The sequence below is a fragment of the Poecilia reticulata genome, linkage group LG2, assembly GCF_000633615.1.
Source record: "Poecilia reticulata strain Guanapo linkage group LG2, Guppy_female_1.0+MT, whole genome shotgun sequence".
Taxonomy (NCBI): Eukaryota; Metazoa; Chordata; class Actinopteri; order Cyprinodontiformes; family Poeciliidae; genus Poecilia; species Poecilia reticulata.
The window spans coordinates 7,031,096-7,057,320 of NC_024332.1; the positions used below are offsets into that span (position 1 = coordinate 7,031,096).

A 26,225-nucleotide genomic window follows, 5' to 3' on the forward strand; every position below is an offset into this window, starting at 1 on the left:
AGCACTTCAGACTCCAATTTCTGTTCAACAACAAATGCATCCGAAGCTCTCAAGCCTACATTAGTGGTCGGTCCCTCTTCGTTTTCTGTTACGCAGCCCTGCAGGTTGAACGACAAGTTGTGACAGCTGACCAGGACTCTCTTCCCGAACTTCTCCTCAAACGGACGCACGTCTGGTTCGATGCCAGAAAAGTCCAGTTTCTGTGACAAACCGTAGTTGTCGTTAGGAGGCTTAAATCTTGTCACAGTACTTATAATCCAGAACTTCCTCACCTGAGTGTCTGGATCCAGAGTAAACAGCTTTAGGCGAGCTTCGCTTCTCATTCTGGATTCGACATCTCTAGCAGTCTGGTAGAAATCAAATTAAATGTTTTTTTAAAAAAAGAGATGTGCACAGATTCCTGCAGGATATAGAATAAGTCGAAAAGAGCTTGAATCTGATACTTGGTCAGAACTGTAAAGCAATACAAGTACAGTGAGCTTTGTGTACATTTGTAATCAGACCTCTAGGAGGTCATTGGGTTTTTATTTCCCAAAAATTTTGAAAATTATGTATCCTTATCTATCCCCTTTTCACCATGTTATTTTGACCTAACAGAAAATCCCAATAAAATACACTATTGTTGCTTGTTGTGACCTAAAAACTTGTGCAAAAGTTCAAGAGGTGTGAAAACTTTTGATTCAGAAATCAAAACAAAATGTTGAAATGCAAGTATGAAGGAAACAGCAGTGAATAATAAATCTATCTGGGATCATCAATGTTTTTGGATTTGTTTTTTTAAAGAAAACAAATCCCATAATAGGCCTAGATGATTGTTTTTAGAATACCACGTTCACTCCCTGTGAGCAGAAGAAGTATTCCACTTGGAGAAGCAAACACACTTATCCAGATGTGCAGCAGAGTGACCACCATGTGGAAAATGTGGCTCCAGGAAACCCAGACATTTGACTAATTAGCTTACAGCTTCGGTTACAAATAATCAAGAAACTTTCTGCGCATCAGATCCTATTGGGGCTCGCAAGCAGCAACAGATTTGATTTGTTGGGTGTTATGAGTGAAGGTGTAGCTTAAATAGATAAACAGGTTACCTGAAAGTTGTCTTGAAAGCTTCCAGAGGAAAGCTCTGCTTTTCCGTGCTCCTCATCTGTTAGAAAGATCAACATGAGTTTTGTTAGCTGTGGTTTGTTATAGCAGAACCATAATGAAGTGTTGGTTTTTAGCCTTTCTGGAAACACCAAAAGAAAAAACATTTAGGTTAGGAAGTTATGAATGATTTTCAAAGTGTAACATTTTTCTCCTTGGGGGGAAACTTAAAAATAAAAACATGTGCAAAAAGGTTTAAAATCCCACAAGATATCTGGAACAAATGCATTATAAACAGTGTGAAACATGGAGGGGAAAAAAATAAAGCAGAAATTGTTGAGGAGATCAGAAAAAACTACCATCATTCAGATCGCCGTTCCTTTTCTCCTGCATGGCCTGTTCGAAGCTGCTGTGAAGAATCTTGTTCAGGATGCTGATCCACTCCTCCATTTCTGCTTCGCTGTCAGCGGCCAGCAGGAACGTGCTCTTGTCCTGCATCTTCAGCTCAAACGCAAACCGACGCACTTTGCTATTCTGAAAATACGCGAGTAATCCTGAGCTTTATCCTCAAGTTTAACTTTCAAAGAATCTGTGCGCAGGCAACGCTACCTGAACAACCCCCATGCACGAGTCGAGAAAGATGGTTCCTTTGGGTTCCTTGGAGGTGTTTTCATCTTTATAGAAGTTGAGGTTGTAGGAGCCGTCACCCAGCTGAGCCAGATGGAAGTATCTCCTCTTGAAGGACTGGAGGATGAAAATAGAGACTGTGAAAACCAGTGTTGTTTATCGTTTCAATCTAAAAATAAAGAGGGAACGGGGCATGGGAACGCTCCGTGGGTAATAGTGAAAACGTCAAGGGCTATCTATAGCGAGGCCTAATCTGATTTCCAAATGTGCAAGAAAAAAATGCAAACATTATCGCCTTAAAAGTCATTGAAAACATGAGGAGAAACAGAAAAGCGTTGATTATTGAGGTACATTTTCATCTGGACGTGGGTAGAATGAAAAATAAAAACTTTCGCAAACTTTTTCAGCGAAATATAGGAGCTTGTTTTAAGTAAATAATTTATTAATATTGATTTTTTTTTTTTAAGTACTAGCTCCACTGGGATATTCTTTTAAAAAAACATTTTCCCCATGTTATAATGAAATGATCTGCTAGTGGAGCTAGAACTTTTCATCAATAAGGGATTATTGACTTAAAACAAGCTGCTATATGTTTCTGAAAAGTTACTCAGTCAGTTTTGCTTTATTTCAAGTGAACCAAAATTTGCAATATAAACTAGAGCAAAGGTTTTGTGGTTTTGAAAACTGAGACAAATGAGGATTGATGTCGAACTGAGATTTTTTTACTTAAGGGTAACATTTCCTCTAGAATGCTCACCCTCATGGTAACACTAATCGCACTGTTCATGTTGCCTTTGTAGAGCCAGCCATGCTTCGACACGCCTCCCTTTTGTGATCCAAGAGAGGCTGCATCCTGGAGGAGATAAAAAAAATAAAAAAAATGTTTCATTTAGGTAAAAAATACTGTTCTCTACTTATTATGTCTCTCCAAAAGAGAATAGAATCAACAGGATTTCCTGTTTGAGGAGAGATGTTTGGAAACTCTACCTCGTCTTTTTCCACGTCTTCGTCCACTTCAAACACGTGGGCAGCAAGCTTCTCCGGTCTCAACACCTTGCTGAAGGACAAATGTCACATTCATTTCACTTGGTTCAGTTTAAACTTCCTCTTGTCATACAATCATTTTTCATCATATATATAACCATTAGATTTTTCATTATTCATTAGCACTGCTACAACCGCCTTCAATTGTGACTTTAAATTATGACTAAGAAATTCAAAGTGTATATTTTTCAAATGAATATCTGTGGTTTCTGATTACAATTTGAGTTTGTATGTGGTGGGCCCACAAAGTAGTGCATAAGAAAGATAAAATTACTTTTTATTCTTCAAATTACAAATTGGAGGACCAAATTGAAGAGAAAGCTAAAACTAATATTTTCGTGGCAGCATCATGTCAACAGAGTTGATGTTCATGGCCTCTCTGTGTGCAATATGTGCAAACCTAGTAGGAACATACCTAAAAAGACTTTAAGGTGCCGATTAAAGGGGGTGGAACACGAATGTACATCACACTTATCAAATGCTTATTTGCAAAAGAAAAAAATAAAAGGTAAACAATAAAGTACTTCCCTTCCACTTCACAACTATGGAAGATAAATACTACTTCCCTACTTTGTGATTGTTTATTTCATAATATTCCTGCAAGATACATTGGAGTTTGTGTTTACATGACAAAATATGGAAATTTTCAAAGGGTGTAAATACTTTTCAGAAAGTGCATTTTGCAACCCCAAAAGCACACAAACAGTACTAATAATACAAATGCATTTTCTACCTTTTAGGAAAACCGCAGCTTTTTTTGAAAGTTCAACTCAAACAACACACCGTTTGCCCTTTGACCTTTACACAACCCAACGTTCTCTGAGGAACTACTTCTATAAACAGTCCAAACCAAGGTCAGGATTTATCTAGCTTCTGCCCTGCCATGACTTAAACACCACACGACATCTGCAGAGTCAATTCCTGCACTCAAGGAAAGCAGCTTGGCCAAGGACGCCCAACACATTGTTGGAATTTTCCTTTTGTTTTAATGGCATTAGTCAACATTGCTCCTAAAATAGCTCTCTGTATTGGGATATGAAAAACAAAGGAAGTCCTCTATTGTTGCTGTAGTACCTCCATGGCAGGTATCCTGGCTTCTAGAGCTCTGGTTACATCAGCTACAGGGCAGTAAACAAAGGGGAGGGACGCTGAGCACAATAAGATTTACTAAAAACCTTGGAGGGAACATTAGCTAAAGAGAACATGTATTTATAGATCCTTCAGTCTCATGAGTAACATTGAAATTAGTGACGATTATGAGATGAACAAACATGTTTAAAACAGAACTACAAGTTGCCAAGACATACTAACATTTCAAGTTTAGAGATAAAAACAACAAAGTCTAATGGAATTTGCAAAGTGCAACTAAACTGTATCTTTAATCTGACCTTCTATAATGACCAGTCTGCTGCAAAGACTTCCTGTTTCCTCATTTTGGTCTGTATATTTAAAGCTTCAAACACTGCACTTTAGCTTAAGGCGTTTATGGTCAAAGAATAAGCCTCGGTTAGCACATCTGAATTATACACACTCACTGTGGAAGCTGGCGAAAGTCTCCAGAATACTCCTCATACTTGTAGTTGACCACATGCCAGTCAGACTTGTATGTTTTAATGCACTGCAGAGAGAAGGGTTAGAGGTTATAAGATAAGACGAAATGAAGTTGAACTGAAGTGGGTTTAGTTATGGCTAAATGAATAAAACACATTTTTATTCAAATGTTGAAGAGGAGCTGCTACTTTGCTCAAAAACATCAGGGGAAGTCATGGACTTTCAAATATTTCCAGACAAATATAGTAAAGGTTTAGATGTAGAAAGTTCTGCTTTCGTATGTGAAACAAAACTGTTAGCTAACTTTCACGCTTAGCAAAAAAAAATAAAAAATCTTAATTTTCAAGTGGCCTAGTTAAAGTTCCAGGCTTCAAATCAGTGGCATGAGCTTAAATGGATTGCTCGTGCTCAGAACTCTGTAAGGAGAAACATCGATTTTCTGATTGAAAAATCAGACAATGGCAAATTGCAAAAACGTGCAAAATACAGCTAATAGTTGTATTTCTTATCTCAATATGTGTTCTTCGGCTCTCTGAATTCCTCAACAAAAAGAAAATATATAGAACCCACAATGTCCAAGACAAAAGGTCAATAAAAGTGGAAAAATAATTTCAGGGTAAGAAAAAAAAAAAAAAAGAAGGAAACATCCATCTGTATAAGTAACCCCAGCTGTTCCAGATGGAGTTGAGATGTAATGTCCTGCTACAGCAGCGGGGTCTATCATGTACTGTGCTCTATATTGAGTCGCATCCCAAGTATCCAGAGCACAGATTCTCTGACACAACATGAGGTCAAGTACCAACAAAGTATGGACTCCATCTCTGGACAATCCACGGCACACTTACTGTCAGGAAATCAGAGGGTGGATAACACAAATAAAAGTTCACATGAAGGCCAACAGCGACATTCCAAAATGTGCACCAGATGAGTTTTCTCTCTTCTCAAAGCCAAACGAATGGTCGGCATTTGTTATTCTCAACAACACTCTCTGAAATCAAACCAGCTTTACCTGCACAAGAAAATCAAAGCCTTGATTAGTTTAATGTTTCAATCAAGAGTACCAGTATTCATCTGGTCTGAAAGGTACGAATTCCAGGTACTCTAACTACGGCAGAAACAAAGCAAAATGTGCTTGGCTAAAAGTAGATCAAACTTGGCAGCACATCAATTGAAAGGACATTGCAGGGTTTCAGTCAAAGCCTAGCCTTTGGCACTCGGGGAGGGATTTAAAATGGTCAAAGCAGGCTAGCATCCATGCATGTATTGGTTTTACCTCTTGGACAAACAGAGAGGAAGCTTCTTTCTCAGCAGTCTCTGGCACAGTGGAGAGCAGAGTCCGTCCCTGGCGCCGCAGGGTGGAGATCTGAAGAGAGAGAGGCATGAAAAACACATCACACAACACATCCATTCTGTCAGGCAGCAGGGCAAATTTCATTTTACAAGACCTCAAGATTACAAAATGTACTGATCCCCTTTAATTAATTAACTAAACGTCTTTCTCAGTCTTCGGGCTTCCAAAGGTATTTCGAGGCCAGAAGGGATATTTATAAAAACCCTCCAGCGAGTTCTACATCCGCCCCAGTGTCACCCTGAAAACCTTCAAAGAGAGGAGGCCAGGAGGCATCCTCATTAGATGCCCGAACCGTCACAGCTGGTTCAGCTGAAGAAATCCTCTAGGATCTGTGGAACCACAGAAGCAGGAGTCCTTCTGGTTCCTGGATGCTTCTTTGCTTTTTAAGAAGTCTCCAGAGACAACCAAGACTGAAAGCCTCATTTTAGCACTTCCCATGCTAATGTCTGCAACCAGGTTGCAACTACATATTATTCAGGTGGATGTAAAAACATAAATCCCCCCCCCCCTCCCCCGAAGGAAAGTAAGTCAGGGTGAAGGAGCGTAGAAGACACGTGTAAGGTAAAACTCGCTACATTTACCCCGTTATGTGCGCGAGGTGAAGGAGCGTAAGGGCACGCTGAAGTGTATACGCTGAAGACAGCATCGGCGTGCCGCCCCCTCTGGTGCAGTGCCCCTATGCATTGCATGCGCTCCATACCCACTTTTTGCGCCACTGTCTGCAACTATACTAACTGAAATCGACAACACAGTCGACAACACTGGTTGCCTCTCAAACATCAAGCTTTTATTTCAATGGCCTCTGAAGATATGCTGCTATAAATAAATAACATACCATTGTATTACTGTTTAGGTATATGTGAGAATATGCCGTTTGATCATTAGCAAAACAGTGATCGATAGATTTTTTTTTTTTTTTTTTTGTGCCATTTTGAACACCATGATGCATTTCAAATATGCTCCACTGGTACTGAATTTATGGCAATTCTATTCAAATCTTGCATGAAAAACAAAATAATAACATTGCTTCATCTATGCAGATGCATTCTCTGTAATGAAAACGATTCAGTCACCTCGGCATGCCGATTGCTTAGAATGGGTCCGCCGAGTGAAAATTTCTAATCTTTATGTAAAACACCAAGTCACTATTTCATATGTATATGTATTCATTTTATTAATTTAAATGTATTCATTCTTATAAAAATCACTTCAAGTGTGTTTGTGTGTTATATATGATAAACATACTAACCCATTACTGACCAATAGTACATCCATGAATGTATTTAGCAAATAGGAGAAAATAAGATGAGCTGACAGAGTAAGAAATGACTGCTGTAGAATCTGAGTCAATCCAGTCAAACTCCAGACCCAATTATTTCCCCTCCTAGCCTTATAATGTCAGACAGAGTAGAGCATGGGTCCATAGGAAATGTGCCTCAGGCTGTGAAGGCTATTGAGTCGGAGGGTCTGCAAAATTACTAGAGGCTGCCATTTCCTTTGCTTAAGACGAGTGCTCTGGTTTTCAACTCAGCTCACAAAAACGCAGTTGGACACAGTGACACAATGCCCTCATTTGTCACGAGTCGCTTGTTCATACACTATTGAGCTCGCAAGGTTTTAACCGTTCTGCTATATTTTGGTTTGTACACAGGTTTTTTGGCTATCAAAATCATATTTGGCTCAATCTGGAAAATGTACATAGTGTTCTTTGATTTCCTTTTCTTCTTCTTCTTCGACTTTAAATACGTCTACATTACATTCTCTTATTCTGGCTGCTCCCTTTAGAAAGCACCACAGCAAATCATTTCGTGTCCATAATTAGAAACTCTATGACATGCAGATTCACCTGTGTGTATTCTGACTTTCTTCAAGTGACATCAATTCCCCCTTTGTCCAAATCACACCATCACTGTCCCAGCTTTTGTCCACCTTCTCCTTTCACGCACTATAGATTACAATGTCATCTGCAAACATCCAAATAGATCTACAATATAATAGAATCTATTACATTCTATAACTACACACAGGTGGACACCATTTGCAAATCAAGTGCTTTGTGAAGGTAATTGGTAACACTGGATTTTATTTTAATCTCAGAGTAAAGAGGATGGAATACAACAAAGACTTTTATTTTTATATGATTTGTAAAGCAAGTAGCATCTTCCTTCCCCTTCTCAATTATGCACTACTCTGTGTCAGTATATCACATATAATAAAATAGAGTGAGGTTTGTGGTTGGAATGTAATGAAATGTGAAAAAGTGGTACAGGGAGCATGAATGGTTTTGCTGAGCACTACATCAACAAAGAGTAAATCCATAACCACATATTTAATCTCTTTCCTCTAATCAAATCTCCTTCCTCTTTGATAGGTTTGGGAGGATGTGTGTTTACAGAGAAATTAGGGTTTTTCAGTTCAGCATGTCCCCCACAAATGCAGGATAGTGTTGTGTGGAACTTTAAAATCCTTATAAATTCAGAAAAACAGAGGGGAGAGCACTGATGAGTCAGAGCTTTATTAAACTCTGCTTAAAGGGGCATTATTATGTGTTTTTCAAGCATAGTATCATTTTGTAGCACAATCAGTTCTTATAAAAAAATCAAAGAAATTTGACTTCAATACTTAACATCTTCAAATTGAGCCTCCACCTCTAAAAACTCACTACAACATACTCACTACAACATGGCTCCTCTATTAACCTTTTAAGTTTTTACCAGCCTTGCACTCAGAAGTAGCTCATATGCTGAGCTCGGCAGATGCGCAGTTGTACCAGGTGTTTGCTAATTGCTTCTGGCTAGTCTGAAGAAGCTGAGTTGGGGAGGTTGCTCAGAGAAGCTGAAGCTCAGAGATGGCGCTGGGTCCAACCAGGCGTTTCACACAGCTGAATGGTTGAGAGTAAAGGATTTCTCAAACATGCATGAAAGAATCAAGGCAACACTCCAGGTGTGTTTTTGATGAGGGAATAACATTACAACATTGTGTAAAGCTCAAGAAAGTTGATTTAACATAATACTGTCGCTGTAAAGATCCCCCTGTTGATAAGCAGCAGAAAAGTGGATCAATCGTAATCTTGATGTAATTATTATTTCAACAACAGGAAGATATTGAGCTAGCTCTACCTCCAACTTAATTATTCAGTTGAGTCAAGATCATCTGAATGCAAACATCACTAGTACAGAGTAACGCTCAAACCCAGATGCCTATAGCCTAAGTTTTACTTGGTAACTAACGTACACAGTTCCATACTTTTTCAGTGTTGACTGAAAGAAAAAAATGTGGTTTTGTTTTTATTCTCCTAAAAACATACCAAACTGTGAACCCCTACTCTTTAAATCAATGTTTATCAGTGTTGGAGTGCAGTGCTTGTTCTCGCCACACCCATGTGTCTGGCTGTTTTAATGCTTTGTGTCTCTCCGCCCAGTGATGTGAAACATGTGGTGGGTTGGACAGATGGACAGACTGGGTCAAACCACACATACACACACAGGAACACACACTGGTTGTGGAGAGTTACTAACAGAGACAGCCCCATAATGAAAACCACCAATCATCGACTGATTGCGCAATAATCTAGGACTAGGCTGGATGTTCCTTTATCAACACTGCACTTGGATTCAATTTATTTTAGTTCATATCCAACGATGAGTGTATTTTATTTCAAGGGAACCTCATCTAGTATCACTATTTCTACTGAAAGTGATAACTGCAGTAAAAACTAAGAAGCAGATAAAGGTGAATACCTGAGTGAACTCACTTTAGAAATAGCTTTTGAGAATTTGAGAATTCAAGATTTCGAAGTGAAAATGCAAAAGGAGAATTCAAAACAAAGCATTAAAGATACCAAAGATGGAAAAATAGTTCAGAATGGAAAGGCAGACACTTTTATAAACAGCTAAAAATCTGAGTTTAGACACAGTTTTAAGTAAAAGTACTTCATATTTCTACACAAGCAACATCAGTTTGAATGTAAAAGATATTTCCCTATGCATCTAATTGCTTAATAACGTTGTAAATGTTGTAAAAATGCATTTTCTTTTTGGAAAAGGAAGCAAAAGCAATAAATCCATCAACATGCTCAGAGTTGCTCTTCCTCACCTGGAAGTCCTCCGTAGGGAACTGCAGCATGTCACGCAGAACATCACTTATGATCTGGGTCTTCCTCTGGAGGAGAACATTCTCATAGTCCAGAGGCTCTATGATCTTTGGTTTTACCTGCGGGAACGAAACACAACATTAGGCAAGCCTTTTTTAACTTTCGTTTGATTTATCATAAAGGAACTGTGCCTGTTCGACAACAGCAACAACAACTGGACCATTTCATATGTTCTGGACGCATTCACAATGGTAAATCTGTAGCATTCACAGCGTGCGGACAACAAGTTGCTATTGTCCTTTCGCTGGCAGCTCTAGATACAGGAACTGGCACAATGAATATGGGCAACAAGAGGAGGAGATGCTGGATGACGGAGATTGTGTGAGTATTTGTACCAGTCACAGTGTCACAGGCTCACGTTCAGTATCTATAGAAGTGGCCACTGCAGCTCATGGAATCGTTTTTTTCTCAGAAGTACACATTACCTCTTTATACCAGTGTGCAACAGAGACAGATCTACACCAACTGGCCACTTTATTGGCTGTACCTTGTTAGTACTCATCTTCAGAACTGCTTTTATCCCTTTATTCAGTAACATTCCTCTGAGATTTTGGCCCCACAAAGCATTACTCAGTTGCAGAGAATTTGTCCATAGCACATCCATCCATCACATCCCGAAGCTGCGGTGGAACTGTATACTCCCTAAATAAGAGTCTTCACTCTAGATTATATCATTGAAGCAAAAAGAACTGCCTAGGCATTGATGTTTGACAGTAAGTAAGATAGCAGAGCTCAGTTCCTGATGTTACACTCCCTTGACACTGCAGACCTCAGCTGTTGCATTCCACAGGAAACCCCCAGATATTGGTCTCCCTTAAAAATATTCTTATCAACTGGGATTTAGGTATGCAAACCTCAAAAAATGTGGATGTGTTTTCTTATTAAAGTTTGAATATTTTGACATATGAAAAACAAATGCAGCCTAGCTTAGATGTGTTAGGCTAAGCTGGGCGATCAGTGCATCAGAACGCAATGATTGGGAATTCACCTGCTGAAGCCTATATCACTGAAACATAAGGCAAATATGCAACAGTATTTCAAACACCATCAAAAGCTGAATAATAAATTTTATAAGTCATAGACAAATAAACAGCTAAGCATAGTCGCAATTAAGGAATCATTTTTGGCATAGAATTTTCAAAAAAATTTATAAGTTTATATAAGATTTGCAGCCCAGGTAGAAAGGTACTAGTAGGCAGCAAATGTATTGTTAGATCAGACACTCTGCTTACTAAGGCTCTTAGTCTGAGCCATGTTCATTATGCCTGCAACAATACAGAATGATAGATTATGGAACAATTGTAAGTGGACTTAAACTTTATAGTTGCTTTTTAGTCATACTGACCAGCTGAGTGACATTCGCTCAAACCCTCAGCAATATAAAGATCAGTCAGTCTTTTGAGGTCTATTGTCTCGGCCAAGGAGAATTACACATGTAATGGGGCAAAACCTCAATCAGACCAATGACCACAACCATATAATACTAAGCTATGTGGCTGGTAGATACGAAATTGATTTATATTATTTGGATTAGCCTCTTGGACTTGATTCAACAAACACATGAGGCCAATTAAACACATGTCTGGCTGTAGATTTAAGCTTTGATTTATTGAAGCGATTTTCCCAGTGATAAAATGCAATGACCCCCCTCCAAATTTTTCAGCCCTGTGGATGTTATAGATGGCCTGATAAGCATAAAGTTATAAGCTACGGCTTATAATGGGATTCTGGCCTGGCAGACAAGCAGCTGTGAACTCAGTGGCTTTCCAGGGTAACTTGCCAGTAATTAACTCGCATTAATGCATTTCATATGTGCGTCTGAGGTTTACTGTGACAACATCGTTGATTAAAGAAAAACATCCATTTGAAATTAAAAATTAAACTTAGTTTTGTTTAAAAATTTTGTATTATTTTAACAAAAAAATGTAATCAGACTGGCCAAAATCTTGGACTCTGGTGCACAGGAAGGATTAACGAACAAAAGAAGCAACAAGTGGTCCACTTCCAAAAAAAGATCGACTCCCATGAGAGGCATAGAGTCAAGCTGCTACTTCCCATCAGCATGTTGGGGCCTTTGAAAGATATTTAAAGCAGCTTCTGAAGGATTCAACACAAAGCAGAATAGGAACGTACTCACCACTGGCACCTGCGGCACTCCTTCAACTTCTGCCTCAATCTCAGCCAAACTTTTGTACTGCTGTGGACTCTCTATCACCATCTCCCTTTTAGGGGCTTTGGCTGTTCGACACTGCATGGTGGTCAAGTCCTGTCAGTGCACACCTTATGGCCAGGCGGAGGATGGCATTTCAGAAAGTCGTCTTCTGTCTCCGAAACTTTCAAGAGCTTTGATGACGTCCAGCGAGTTTCCCTCTTTTTACTCAACCGTGGGCCCGGCCTCCCTCTCCCTTTCTCTCCCCTGCTCTGTCTCTCATCAAGAAACACACGACTCCTCCCACCCTCTCAGCTGTACAGATGTAAGAATGTGCGCAGCAGGAGCAGGAGAGGACGTACAACAACCCCTCCCTCATTAAAAACTTGGAAAAGACCCATGGATCACGTCATCATGTTCCAGCCCCACCTACCTATTTATCTACAGTCTCGATAAAAAAGAAGGACATCCTCTCTGGACCATGACACTCAACCTCTACTGTACAAGACATACGCACGAGAATGATGAATTTAGAGAAACACTAGATAAATTGAAGAAAGTTTGTGAGAAAAATCAACAAAAAAACGATGTCCGTTGTGAAAACATATTGCTCATCAGAACAGCATATCAATAAAAACACTTCAGCACAAGCCATGAGATTTCTTGAACACTGGGATGGATGAGGGTCAATGAGACGATCTACCATAGCAAACACAATGCCTTTTAAAGATAACTAAATACAGCATATCAGCACAAACACCTTCCATCTGTCCAGCATGGGGGTGGAGCACTGACAATTTGGTCTATTTTTGTAGGCGCCGAGTCAAAAATAAAACCCAAAATGCCATCCTATTGGTGTGACTCTTGAAGGTTGGCCCGTAAACACAAGGACAAAATTGTCGGTACTCCTCTGTTATTAACTGGAAAACCCACAAGGTCACTAAAATAACTGATAAAAGCAACAATAAATAATTTGTTGACAGTTAACCAATGAAAACCAAACATTGCTTTTAAGAATGTGGATCAATTTTTAAAAAGAAACGAAAGAAAAAGATCTGGACAAAAATGATGGTAATGTTAAAAAAAAAGTAAAACAATTTGAACATAGGGACATGGTAAGTTAATGTATGTCCTCTAATTAGCATTATCACCGGGGCTGATATGGCAAATTAAAGTTGCAGTACATAATGTTTACAGAAGTATGTCACTATGTCAATAATCTGTGCAAATCTATGCAAATATCAAATACCTGCATTTTCAAAACTACTTGTCAATTTGAAAAAAATCTCGTTATTTTGCTTTTTCAAGTGCTTCTCATGCAGATTGTTCTTAATGATCAGTTTTCCTGTAAGACAGACTCTACGAAAGCCTCAAAATAACTGAGCAGTAACAGTAACAATATTTCCAGAGTCAACACTGGCACTGCTACTTTTCCTCTGCTTTGAACTGCTACTCTGGTATATCTACAACATCAGACTCCCACAGCAGGGTCACTTCCTCCTTCTCCGGCTCTAAGTTGCAACACACAATCTCTTGTTAAAGTTTAAGGACTCGGGAAGAGCTTCCCCGGGTTTCTTGTAACACTCAGCGCTCTCTGTGGACAGCTGCTGGCTTTTCATCTTTTGGCAGAAGAGAGGCCTCGGTTCAGCTGCTCCTCTTACACTGTGTGTTTTAAAACGATGACACCGATAGCAATCAGACAAAAAACATGTTGTGTTGTGCACAGCGCCCACACATCAGTGATGTTTTGGATCTTTCTGACTCAAAGAGAATGATTAATATCCAACTGTCTACATTGGCAGAGAAGTTCGAAGAGCGTCTGAGTGCACAAACTGAGGAAGAGGGGAAGTAGGATGACAAGCTGAGGGGTCAGGATGACTTCAAAGGCTGTCGTTCCTCCACTGCAGTTTCAGCACCACCGCCGCTAAGAAAGTTTAACACAAAAGTAGGCGAGCGTGTGCTCGAGCGCGAGCTTTACTTTCTGCACTGCAGGGTTCTCAGATCATTTGCATAAGTTGTTTCAACAGTGCCAGCTTCAAAGGGACAGGCTGAAATGCACCTCTCAGAGAGACCATGTCTTAGAAAAACACTGGAACGGGGCTGGAAGCTCTGAAGCATAACCAACCTGATGTAGCAGTGCAATCGGCTGAAAAATCCCTCAAAAGACAAACAGATATATCACATCTACCAATAGTTGTGGTGATAGATGTACTCTTAGTTTTGTCACTGCAGCTAGTTACCATTCTTCCCTAATTAAAAGATGAGTCTCCATAAGAATTAAATTTCGCCCAATACCTAATCATTCTACTCTGGTCAAAACCCTAGAATCCACGAAAAGGAAGAAAGTCTCGGTTAACGTATATGTTACAAATAAAATAATCATAACAGCAGATATATTTGTCACATTTAAAATTGGTTTTGATAAAGCTCTTGTGACTTTGGTGCACAGGAAGGACACAAATGAAGCCACAGTTGCTAATTTTCTTTAAAAAAAAAAAACATGCAGTGGAATCCCCTTAAGCTGGTGTTTCCTGTTGCTACCCCTTTAAAAGATTCATCAAAGCTTCAAAGCTTAGAAAGCCTCAAACTGCTGATCAGGTTATGTAAGTCCTATTTAGCAGGTAACTTTTTAAAGTTTTGTGTGTGAAAATGTAATACAGATTCATGGTTTTTTTTCCACCTGGAGAAGCTTTATTTACTGCTGGAAATTAGAGGGGGGGAAAAAGTAGTGCTTTATTTAAAATAGCCCATATTGAGGCTTTACTATTGTCCATTATGGCTGTAATATATTGCATCACTTCTGTCCCTACAGAGCCAAAAGTCATATGGTGACAGTGTCACCAGCACTGCATGTTAATCAGCCCGTTGTCAAGATGCCGTCCGCACTGAGGTCACCCTCCCTCATTATCGGCACTCTCACACCATCAAACTTCCCAGAGCTACCCACTGGTACCGTGTTAGTGATACCACAAGTGTTACTTTGTCTAAGAAAGTGATCATACACAGAGTGAGAACAAATCAATTCACAGGGCCATCTGTGGAAAAGCTTAGAAGAAAAAGACGAAGCTCTCATAGAAGGAAGAAAGGGTGGAAAGGGGCTGGAGAGGGATGACGTCCATTTGTTTTTACTCAGCTTGAACCAATTAGATCACGTGAGCCCCCTACACCCTTCCCAAGAGGTGCGCCCAAAGCCCCATCGCTTGTGAACGTAAGAAGAGACGAAGCTCTAAAAGTCTAGAGAATTGCATAAGGCCGGGCTTGACGTCATGCTTGGGAGTCAACCGTTGCTACAGGCTCCCTGAAGAGACAACGTGTCATAAAGCAAAGAAAATCCAACCTGTTGTACACCTTTTAATAATAACATACCTAAATCAATTGATCTGTCACAAAGCTAATGAAATGTAAACACGTTCTATTAAAGTGAGAGCAACAAAGCATTAAACCATAATAAGAGCCAATAGATAGCGCAAGAAAACACATCTGCCGCAACTTAATATGAGAGAAGGGAGTTTCCTTAGTGCTAATGACATCAGACTTCTCATAGGTACTCACATCTCCTGAAGTGCAGAAAGTCCCTGAATAATCTTGCCTTACAAGACAATGTCACATACAGACACAGCTGGGTCTATGCCCCATTATAGTGACAATACATTTGCTAATTTCTTAATTTAACAAACATATAAAAAGCCTAGCAGTAGGCTATTCTAAGGTTACAGTGATGTCACATTTAAACGTTTCAGATAATTGAACAATTTTAATATCAGGCAGAAATAACCTGAGTAAAAAAAAAAAGCTTTTATGTTATGAAAAAATGTATTATCAAGTCTTATATGAAAATATGATTTCTTCATCTCTTACTTCAAGATACTGTGCCCAGGTTAGAGTAGCTGATTACAACAGGAGTCATTTCTGATCGTCCATTCAGCGCTCCACCATCCCACCCATCGTATAAAGGGAGAGCTCACATTGTTACCAATGTATGGTCCTCATTGTCTCTCGTGGGTATGATGTTCAGTCTTGGCACTGGTCCTGTTTCATTTCAGCTTCCAGGAAATGTCAGTTCCTACGCAACAAGGTACCAGAAGGAGGTGCTAACAGCAATACCTGGTGTAAAACAGTTGGGCAAATGTTGGATTCAGGATCTACGCTCATATTTAAACAAAGCAGAAGAACAAAATTAAAGACTGAGTGACTCAACCAGCTGTTGTCACCGTGGACAGTTATCGTAGATCCCATTTAGGAATGGATTGAAAAACGCTCACTTGGTGACAAATATATCAATACACCAACACCATCAACCTAAACCATTGAGAGAAGACAGGATAGAGTAATGCCTTCATGTTTTGTGGAACAAATTCTAACCAATCATCTGAATTGTATAACAGAAATTAAGACTCAGCAGACTCTGAATGTATTTTATTTTTCAATGCTTAATATGAGAATGTGTGAAGTGTAGCCTTAGTTTCTCTCCATATTGTGAATTCAGAAGTGGTTGTCCATCAACTTTGGTTGTAATAAGTGTTCATTTGAGCTACTGTTAACATATTATCATCTCAAGCCAGCTAGCCCATTTTCCTCCAATATTAGCAAGGAATTTTCATTCACAAAGCAGATGCTCAATTAACATTTCAATTTGGCAAACTGTTCCAGAAAACACAACAACTTTGAGGCTAAAGTAGAGCTATTGTTTACCAGAGCGGTGGTTGGTATCCATTGATGAGATCCCCACAGAGTCTGCGCTTCCTCTTCGTCCTCCAGAGCCCCCAGCTCCACTGAACCTTTGACATAAGTACAGTTCCTCTCAAGGATGGAACGCAACCCCTCTAACAGAACCACACTGGTTGTGCAGCCCATGATGAAAACGGACACTCGCTTCCACGGTGATCAAGAGACTCCACTGCAGGTGGCAGTAGGATCAGAAGCCCCAAGCATATCTTCCGAACTTATCTACCTTTGTCTTAAATCAAGGCAAAGCCTTCTTACAGGTGAACTGAAAGGGTTCACATCCACGGTTGAGGAGACTCAGAATTATCCACTGTTGCTATTATCCAAGACTCTGTACATCGGAAAGCAGAGAGTCTTGGGAGACGGGTCAGCGAGTTGTATCCTCCTGTGTGATGCTCAGCAGGAACAAATGAGGGATGAAGGATGGTGTGTGTTCATTCAGTCCATTCATTCGAAGCAGGGCGTCAGCTTGTTTGACTCTTCTTCCTTCCTCACTTCTGCAGGGGGGGATGATGCAAACGTCGAGGCACTTGCTCCCTCTCCAGTTTGCCTTCTCTCCTCCTTTTCCTCACCCTTGTCATCAATCACTCAAGCCAGCCGCTTTCGTTTCTTAACTCCTTCGTCTCTCTCCTGCTCTGAGTCGAAAAGCCTAGTCACTTCTCTGACTCTGCAGAGCTTTCTACACAGCATAAGCAGACTGTTACAAACAAAGACGCGCACACACAAACTAGCCCCCACATAAATCAGCTGGTGCAGACAATGTTTTACTCTTTCTCCCTGCGTCTTTCCCTCCTTCCTCTTTCTCCCACAGACAGTGGTATTACAAGTGTTGTAGTCATCCTTCTGATGTCATACAAATATTCTCAAGGGGAATTACAAGGAATAATTATACTTCTTTTGTCTGTGCTGCAGGCTAGCAGATGTTAACACTAAAAATTAACCAATGCATTGTCTATGAATTCGAGCAAAACAAGAACAAACTTTTCAGATCGTTAGTGGGTTATCGGTTCAAACATTTATCATGAAAGCATTCGATGCTTTCCCATTTGTACATTTACAGTCTTCTGTCTTTTTTTTGTATGTTTTTAAAATGTAGAATCTATTTTTCTAATATTTTATTTAAGGTGCATGGGTGGATGGATGGAGAGAAAAATGGATGGATCGATAATGGGATAAAGTCTGAAAATACGACTACATTTCCGTACAAAACCAGGCATGAGACATGCTTAAGTCGAAGGTTATACTATTCTAACATATTTTAACGTGTCCCTGTCCTCATATTTTCTTTTTCAAAGACAAGAATAAGACCTGAATCATGTAGGGCTTGTTTATGTAAAAATGCATTGTTTTTTTTGTTTTTTTAAATGACTGTTGCGATATGCTGCAGTTTCTCTCAGATGGTGTAAATATTTCATCAGTATATGACACACTCAGCCACTTTTATCCAGCTTTTGCTGCAAAACGAGTGCAACCCAGAACAGTATTGAAAAGTTAAGAGGTAAATCTTGAGAATACTGGTAGCTAAATGTCTTTACAAGTTTCAAAACAACTGTGCCACATCCAGTGTAATCAACGTCAAATAAATCAGTCCAGATTTGACTAGGTCTTATAAATTAGGGAAGATTAAATACAATCTGGAGTCATTAAAAACTCTTTATTGACTCCAAAGCATATGCCAACTTTACCATTATGTGATAGCGCGGATATTCTTATTCTCGATCAATACATTCTCAAAAAAAAACAAAAAAACAAACCCTAATGCTTCAAAAGACAATAAGGTGGGTTTTAAAGAAAATGTAATAATTAGTACACTCCATCTGGTTAATCTGTAGCGTTAGCTGGTAAACAGCTAACTACTGTGTGTGTTTTACGCACAGCTAGCTTATGTCTAGATGGGTAAGAAATGTGTCACAGAGGAAAAGAATTGTGAATATGAACAATGAAAGATTGTTACTATTTTGTTACTTTACTAGCAAGAATGTACTGAATGATTCCCACAAATCTTTTCTTGATATTTTACGGCAAGCAGACCATTTTCTTACAGATAAGTTCTAAATGATCAAATATTTCTAATCTCTTTGTCTCTGATTTCCATAGTTCACAACAGCTCAGGTTCATTTTGCTTTGAAAAACTACTTTGGTTAATTCAAAGCTACTCTGTGTGTTCTGTGAGTAGCGGACAGGAAATTAGCTGCTCTGGCTAACACACTCAATAGCCATTAGCTAATAGCTGCGCTTGTCACCAAGCTAACATGTATTAGGAAGAAAAACCAACAATAATGTATTTCTCTGCCTTTTGAATATTCAAACAGTAAAGAAAAATGTTCACAAATGAATTTCTGGAACATTAACTGGAAGTTAATCAGAACCTCCAACAAATTCATGGCTGATCATCACTGAACCATTAACCTCAGTCCCGTCTGACACTCCTGAAATACCCATAGCTTATTTATAAATCGCATAAGATCAAGATTGTAGGAAACAAAACTGCTGTAGTGGACAGCAACACTGCAGTATGCCCACATCAAAGAGGAGGCATTAATGTAATTAAATTAAATTCCAGCCAGTAATGCACCCAACATCCTTTTACACTGACAATTGAAAACTACAATATATCCCACTAAAGGATATGACATCATTTTAAGAGAATTCACAAGAATCGTTTGCAAAAACAAAAAAGACGGCAAACCACAAAATTATGTAAGCTCAAAACTGTGACACATCTTTCTGTGATTATATTTATGGATCCTGGTGTTCCCCCCCCCCCGACTTTCAACAAAGAGAACAAGAAAAACATGTTCTGTTTTCTGTTCTAAAAAAGTCAAATTAATTAACTTCGCAAAAGTATTCACACTTCTTGAACTTTTTCCCCATTTTGTCATGTTACAACCACAAACCTCAACGCATTGTTATTTCCAACACAAAAATAGCACATAATTATGAAGTGGAAGTAAAGTGGGACATTTTTACAAACTGCAATCTAAAAAGCTTAGTGTGCATTTACATTGTTGTGGTCAGCTTAGTCCAAATTACAATCAACTTCAGCCAGCTTTTTTCTTCCTGCTGAAGAAAATCATCTCCACAGCATGATGCTGCCACCACCATGTGGATTCACTGCACATGGTGGTTATTTAGGGCCATCAGAGTTAAGGGGACTGAATACGAGCAGGGCTTTTATTTGTGAGTAAGTTCCAAAAATCATGCTTCATTTTCTTTCCACTCCACTACATTGCACTACATTGTACTAAAATCTAATTAAAATAATACAAATTGAAGATTTAAATTGAAAAATGGGATAGATTAATGTTTTTTGGTTTTATAAGCTTAGAGAAAGACTTTCTTGATTGAAACCAATCAATGACTATGAATAAGTGATCAATTAAAATTAACAAAGATTTCTACTGTGAATAGAATAGTACATTAATAATTCTTCAATTTTGCTCTGAGGAGGCATAACTCTTTGTCTTTACATGTTGGGATTCCTACACCACGATTGCTTCTCTACGGTGCAATAAGAGGCACTAAGGCGGATGACGTGCATCACTGCTGCCTCCAACAGTCTGTTAAAAACTCTGCAACTGCACTGAAATCTGATGACTCACTGGAAAAAAAAGAAAAAAAACCTGGTCTTTACCTCATTTGTCAAAACAGATCCACAGAAAAAAATTCCTCCACGGCCACAAGACTACAGCATGCACAAACGCTGCCAGGCCGACTGCAAGTCTGAGCAAAACGCACCAGCAGGCAACAGTTATGAAAGTATTGAGAGGAATTAAAGGAAAAATGAACCACAGCAGGCAACTTTCACTACAATGTGTTGACCACCATAAAGCTTTCAATAACTTTTTTATTTTTTTGATATGTTAAAGGTAAACCTTCTTTATTCAGGGCTTTCAATTGGGATTATTATTCTGGGAGGAATGATTAAACTGCTTTAGTTTCTAAAACCTAGCTTTGGGTTCACAAATCTAAATTTGTAGCAAGTTATGTTTAATTCATTCTCCATTAAAACTGTGATGTTCAAATATATACATACAATACATATTTGGTTAAATTAACAAAAACTGTCAACTTGTCTCCAAAAAAGTAAGTAATCATGATTCAGTTACTGGACGTTCCACTGCCTTCGGTATGTTTTATTAAATGTTTAAAGTGAATTTATGTGTCTATATTTCTGCCTATATTTAACTTTTGGTCCAAAAGGATCAGAGAAAAACCACAAGAATTATAAACTTGTGGATTCAAACACAACGATGCTTTTTATTCCAGAATTATTCCACCATGAAAAAATAACTAATCCCCAAGTGCCCACATCTGATAGTTATTGTAAAAAAAAACATAAGGGTGCATTGAGTACCAGGGAAATGTTTAGATATGTATTTTCATTTTTTCTGCCTCACAAATTAAAGTAAAAAGTCAAAACCACCATTAAGCAAAAAGAACACAAACATCTCACATTAGACAAAAACAACCACAAAACAAACGGCTAGCGAGCTTTTAGCGGGCAATAAATTTTTACGCAGATTTAGGTTGGTTTGAAAACTGCGCTTTTGTATTTTCGCAAACCAGAGACACTGTTCTCCCATTGTCTTTGTCCTCGTTTCTTCTCCAATTTTGCAGCAGTTCGTAAGGGAAAAAGAAAATTGGGTTAATGATAATGACCGTTAGAGCCAAATCTGGGTCGAACACATGTGATTTAGATATTGAGAGTCTCATGAAAGGCCTGCAGGTATTGCCGTGGACTGGAATATCATCTGTGTGCAGAAAGACTTTATCCAGACAAGCCTTTGGCAGAATTTACCAACTAGTATAGGGAGTCGTATTCCTGCTTACTTGTCTGGGCGCTTTTCTAAGTGGGTCTCTCAGTTGAGGTGTTCCAGTTTTACCCATTGCCACATAAGTTGGCCACCTGAGGGAAACGTTTTTCATATTAAATGGCTATTTTTATGCTAGACAGAGCTTGGATTGAAACGATGTCAGCTGGCTTGAAGCACATTTTTAAGGTCGCTACCCATTTCCTCCCCTCCCCCCTATACAAAACTGGCTGCTTTTTTTATGTCTTAGGCGCGATTATATTAAAGTCATTCCGCTGTAAGAGAAAGAAAAAAATAAAAGGTCCTACACACAGCACCAAAAAGTCACACTCAGAGGGTGTGATGTAAACACACAGGCAGGGATACAGTTTAGAAAGTCTAAATAGCGCAAAAGTTGATTGTTGTAACAGATTTTAAAGAAAAAAAATTAAGTAAACAAGCAATATGGATGGTTTAGCAAGCTTTCATCCTAAATATATTTTATGTCGAGGATGGGAGCGCCGCAAAACACGAGCAGGTCGAAATGAGAAGGAAAAGAAACCACATGACCAGAAAATCTGTAGCTTTGGCTTCTGAGGACAACAGAGCTCAGCAGAGAACCACACTCCATATCAACTTCTGCATCGTGGCACAGATATAGGTCAGCAGCGCTAAAGCATCTGCAAATCTACAGATTATCTAGTAGCAGGTTTTTAACACTCTAATCAGACCAAATCCTCTGGCGTTGAGTTGACTCTTAGTTCACCGATTTAGCTACTGTACCTAAAAACCAGAGATGGCAGGAAGGTCTCGGGAGGTTCTGCACAGGAGCAAGAAATTAACTCGAGGTATTAAAAAAAAGAAACATTTGTGTGTGGTGCAATGCCAGCAGAGCTTTATTTAAAAGAACAGAGAGAGGAATGAAGCCAACAGAGGCTAAACTGCCAACATTTCTCACATTTGGAAGTCATTTCTAAACCTGCAGGGGCCGCCTTTATGGCTTGGCCTCCACTGCATTTACCAAGCGGCCCCACCTATTTAGTGTTATCTACTCAGGTTCAAAAAAGTATTTGCTGCATTACAGTTTTATTTGTTATTTGCTTCTTTTTTTCAAACTTTGTGTTCAGATAAAACACATTTTGGTGTCAAAGATAACCAGAACAAATAAACAAATAAAGGTTCTGTCCAATCGTTCTCCAAGTCAATTCAACCACAGGGAATGAATGACTTCAATTGTGTTTGTGTTTGGACTTTTACTAGACCATTTGAAAAATTGTAATATTGCTCTTTTTGAGACTTTGAGATGTGAATCTGCTGATGTGAATTTATGGTTCTGTCTGTGTCCAGAAAAACTTAGATTCACCAGAAGACAGAGTCAGGGTAAGAAATAGCAAAAGCCTGGTGATAAGAAAAAAGGGAATTAAAGCAGAATTTAAACAAATAAAAAAAACATCTAGCCAAAGTTTTAATCTGTAAATGTGTTTTTAAGTTAGATTTTTAAAACAAAACCTGTCTGATTTGCACTGCAAAGTCCACTGCAAAGTCCCAGCAGCAACTAGCAATCTGGTTTGGTTTCTGAATTTTAATCGAGCCTTTGGAATGTGGTCTGCTGGCCATATACACTAAGGCAGCAGTTTTGACAAAGAAAAACATGGGACAACACAGTTAAAACACGTTAAAATTAAAGGATTTTGAAAACATTTTTAAATTTAACTGGAGGCCAGTGAAGCATGGCTAAAAGATCATTCATTTCCTTGTAGCTGTTTAAAAAGAAAATCAGGCTGCAACATCTTTTAAGTGCTGAAGTTGTGTGAATAGGAGAATCAAATATGGAAGTTATAAGCACTTGAATCACTGTTTCTGTTTTCTTTTTCTAGATAATTTTGGTTTGGTGTTTGCCAATTGCTTCCTACAAGTGTTGTTTGATCTGACTCTCGTTAAAGTGCAAGAAACCTACTGCCATCCAACTTTGGATGTCAGTAAGACAATTAAGGTGATGCTTATGGTAGCACAAGTTCGTGTGTTTTACTGGTCGATAAACTTGACAGTCGTCTGCGTAGAGATGAAAAGGACTTTTGTGTTTCCAAAGGTTTGAACCTAGTGGAAGTAGGTAGAGAGAAAATGTACTCTAGGTCCAAGAATGGAGCCTCGGGGTACCCCCAACAGGCAGAGCAGCAGGGGTGGTGGAAGTAGTATTAATATTGCACAAGATTCTGTCCAAGAGGTATATCCTAAATCAATAAGGAGCTCAGCTGATGATGCCGACCCACTGCTCCAGACTGGAAAAACTTTTTAAGTCCAACGGTACAAGAGTAAAGTGAACAGAGTCGGGCTGTATTGCATAGTTTTCCCCATAAAATATGAAATAATTATTTGAAAACAGTATTCTGCTTGAGTTATCTTTGTCTGAAATTAACCCAAAAAAAAAAAAACAACTAAAACCAACAAAATATTTATGGGTGTGGATTTGTTTTTCTGATACTGTATGCTTGCAAGTGAACTCACTCTCAGGTCTAGATGATTTATTGCATGAACAGGTATTCATAATTAATGCTCCCCAGAGTGCTCTGTGTGACACCAAGTTGGTGAGAAGAAAGGGGGCAGGTATAAAAATAGCGCGGACACCCAACATCATCTCATGCATTATTAAATGCAGCCCACAGTTCTGAACTGTATCCTTTATGACACTAAACACACTGCGGGCAAGGGGACAAATGATGAGCCTCTGGGACATAATTGCCAAGCAGACAAGATAAAGACTAAATAAAAAACACATTTTTACCAAGAAAAAGGATGATTTATACCACCTGTGCAGTTCTACGACTGAACAACTTTTGTATAAACTATAGTCCAGCATAACCCATTTGTCATCTTTGTCAGCGCAACTACCGGTGCTAAGTAAGTTCTCATGGTCAGTGTGCTATATATATATATGCATTTACCAGACCAGCATATATGCTTAACACGAAAGAGGCAGCTGCACCATTAGGATCCGTCCAAAATAGAACAAGGGATAGCTATCCCAACTTAACCATGAGAAGTTCATAGTAGGACTGAGTCTTACACATACTCATCTATTATCCAGCTCATTAGCACTTGTTAATTGTGACAGGGCATGAAAAAGTCATGATGCTTAGATTTGAAATAAACATACAGCCAGTGCAACAACAAAATGGTTTAGATAAAGGCATTTACATGAGACAAATCCCGGTACAGACCTGATTCCAAGAGAAAAGACGTCAAAGTTGTAACTCAAAGGTAAATGTTATGCAGTCACAATGACCTCAAGTTATTTTGGAAAGAAGACGGAGCAAGAAATTTCAGACTCTAGATGTGCAAAGCAGGTGGAGTGATACCCCAAAAGGCATGCACGTACAATTGCAGTGAAAGTTGCTTCTACGTATACAAAAGTACACTACAGTTTTCAGATGTGTATTTGTAAACAATTCTCCAAATTTTGCTTCATTGTCCACCTTTTATAGCAATTTTATCACAGAACATGTACGTCAAATCCAGAAAAGACTTTATGGCATAATAACATTAGAAAATGTTCCAGGTTACAAATATGTTTGCAGTACATCACAATTGGGCATACTCTATTAAGACACATAAATACATATACATATATTTGCATATAAATGTCTGCTTAGTTTTGTACAAATATCTGCAAAGTGTAAAACTAAATGCAGTTAATTTTTGTGTGTACAACCTTGACCAATAAAGCATATTCTGATGAACAGCAATCACAGATTGATCACTATATGCAACAAGACACAATCGCAGAAGAAGTGAGCACAACATAATTAGTGTCTGCATTAAGCTGACTCAGGGATTCTGCATCCAGATCTTCTGAAAACAACTTAAGTTTGTCTATTCTAATTTTTATCTCTTGGTGTTTCTGACAAACGTATCACGTTACAAGGTGCATCTGCAAGGATCAGGTGACAGATTGCACCAATTGGTGTGCATGCATCGAGTTAAAGCAGCCAGTGTGCATTTCAGTTACCTGGCAACCTCTTTGAGAAAGTTGTAACTAGAGTCAGTAATGGGAAACATACGGCAGCAGCTGGCAAAATAACTACACATTCAGTGATATTAAACATCATCATTGGTCCAGGGGGCAGCAGTTTCTCATCATGTTCAAATGTCTCTAAAATGATGGTTTGATTTAGCCCCCTTATAGTATCTCATTTTTTTATATAGTTGTCTGTCTTGTATGACAGTAGAGACAGAGAGAGTTGTTTCCTTCTTACCATCAACACTGAAGTTCTAACAGCCTCAGAGACGCTCTGCCTGAGCTCCGCCGCCGTCCCAGGCTTATTGAGCCCCCTGGTAAACTTCCTCGGCTCAGGTGGAGCAGAAGCCATTGCGCAGTCCACCTTTCATCGGGCAGCCAGGTGCTGAGAGGAGCAGAGTAATACCGAGGTGTCAGTGGGAACGCCTATCTTATAGTAATACTGCTTTACAATGCCATTGTACCTGAGTGAAACTTCAAAGTTCCGTCGCTCATCGCGAACGCCGCGGCTCACGAGCCCCGGGGACAACTCCGCCAAAGTGTGACGCCCATTTCTCTGTGTATTGGTATCCAATTGGACAGCACCGAAAACCAAGGCACCCATAATGTCTCCAGCCCACATCCTATGATTTATTTTCGGAGTTTTTATTCGGCTTCCTTAGCATCTCTCTTTAATTTTAGTTTTAGTTGCTTTATGTCTAAATTTCTAATGTGACACAATGAGTGATGTAATA

The 26,225-nt window shown here is 39.0% G+C and overlaps 1 protein-coding gene across 13 annotated transcripts in view; it reads right to left on the minus strand.

Moving 5' to 3' along the window:
• Positions 1-26,193, minus strand: part of LOC103474130 (dedicator of cytokinesis protein 9-like) — a 47,936-nt gene extending 21,743 nt beyond the window's left edge. For 4 of the 13 annotated variants that reach the window (XM_008424920.2, XM_008424896.2, XM_008424887.2 and 1 more), the window contains exons 1-11: positions 16,651-17,359; positions 9,752-9,868; positions 5,579-5,668; positions 4,290-4,372; positions 2,698-2,767; positions 2,468-2,563; positions 1,693-1,827; positions 1,443-1,617; positions 1,089-1,144; positions 273-347; positions 60-200 (exon numbers count right to left, since the gene is read on the minus strand). In XM_008424920.2, the coding sequence (XP_008423142.1) occupies positions 60-200; positions 273-347; positions 1,089-1,144; positions 1,443-1,617; positions 1,693-1,827; positions 2,468-2,563; positions 2,698-2,767; positions 4,290-4,372; positions 5,579-5,668; positions 9,752-9,868; positions 16,651-16,812 (1,200 nt within the window). In that variant the 5' untranslated portion in view covers positions 16,813-17,359. Of the gene's footprint in view, positions 1-59; positions 201-272; positions 348-1,088; positions 1,145-1,442; positions 1,618-1,692; positions 1,828-2,467; positions 2,564-2,697; positions 2,768-4,289; positions 4,373-5,578; positions 5,669-9,751; positions 9,869-11,946; positions 12,161-16,650; positions 17,369-25,729; positions 25,913-25,955 lie in introns of those variants that run through there. The other 9 variants (XM_008424963.2, XM_008424946.2, XM_008424912.2 and 6 more) reach the window with 5 other exon arrangements.
• Positions 26,194-26,225: the final 32 nt, after the last annotated feature.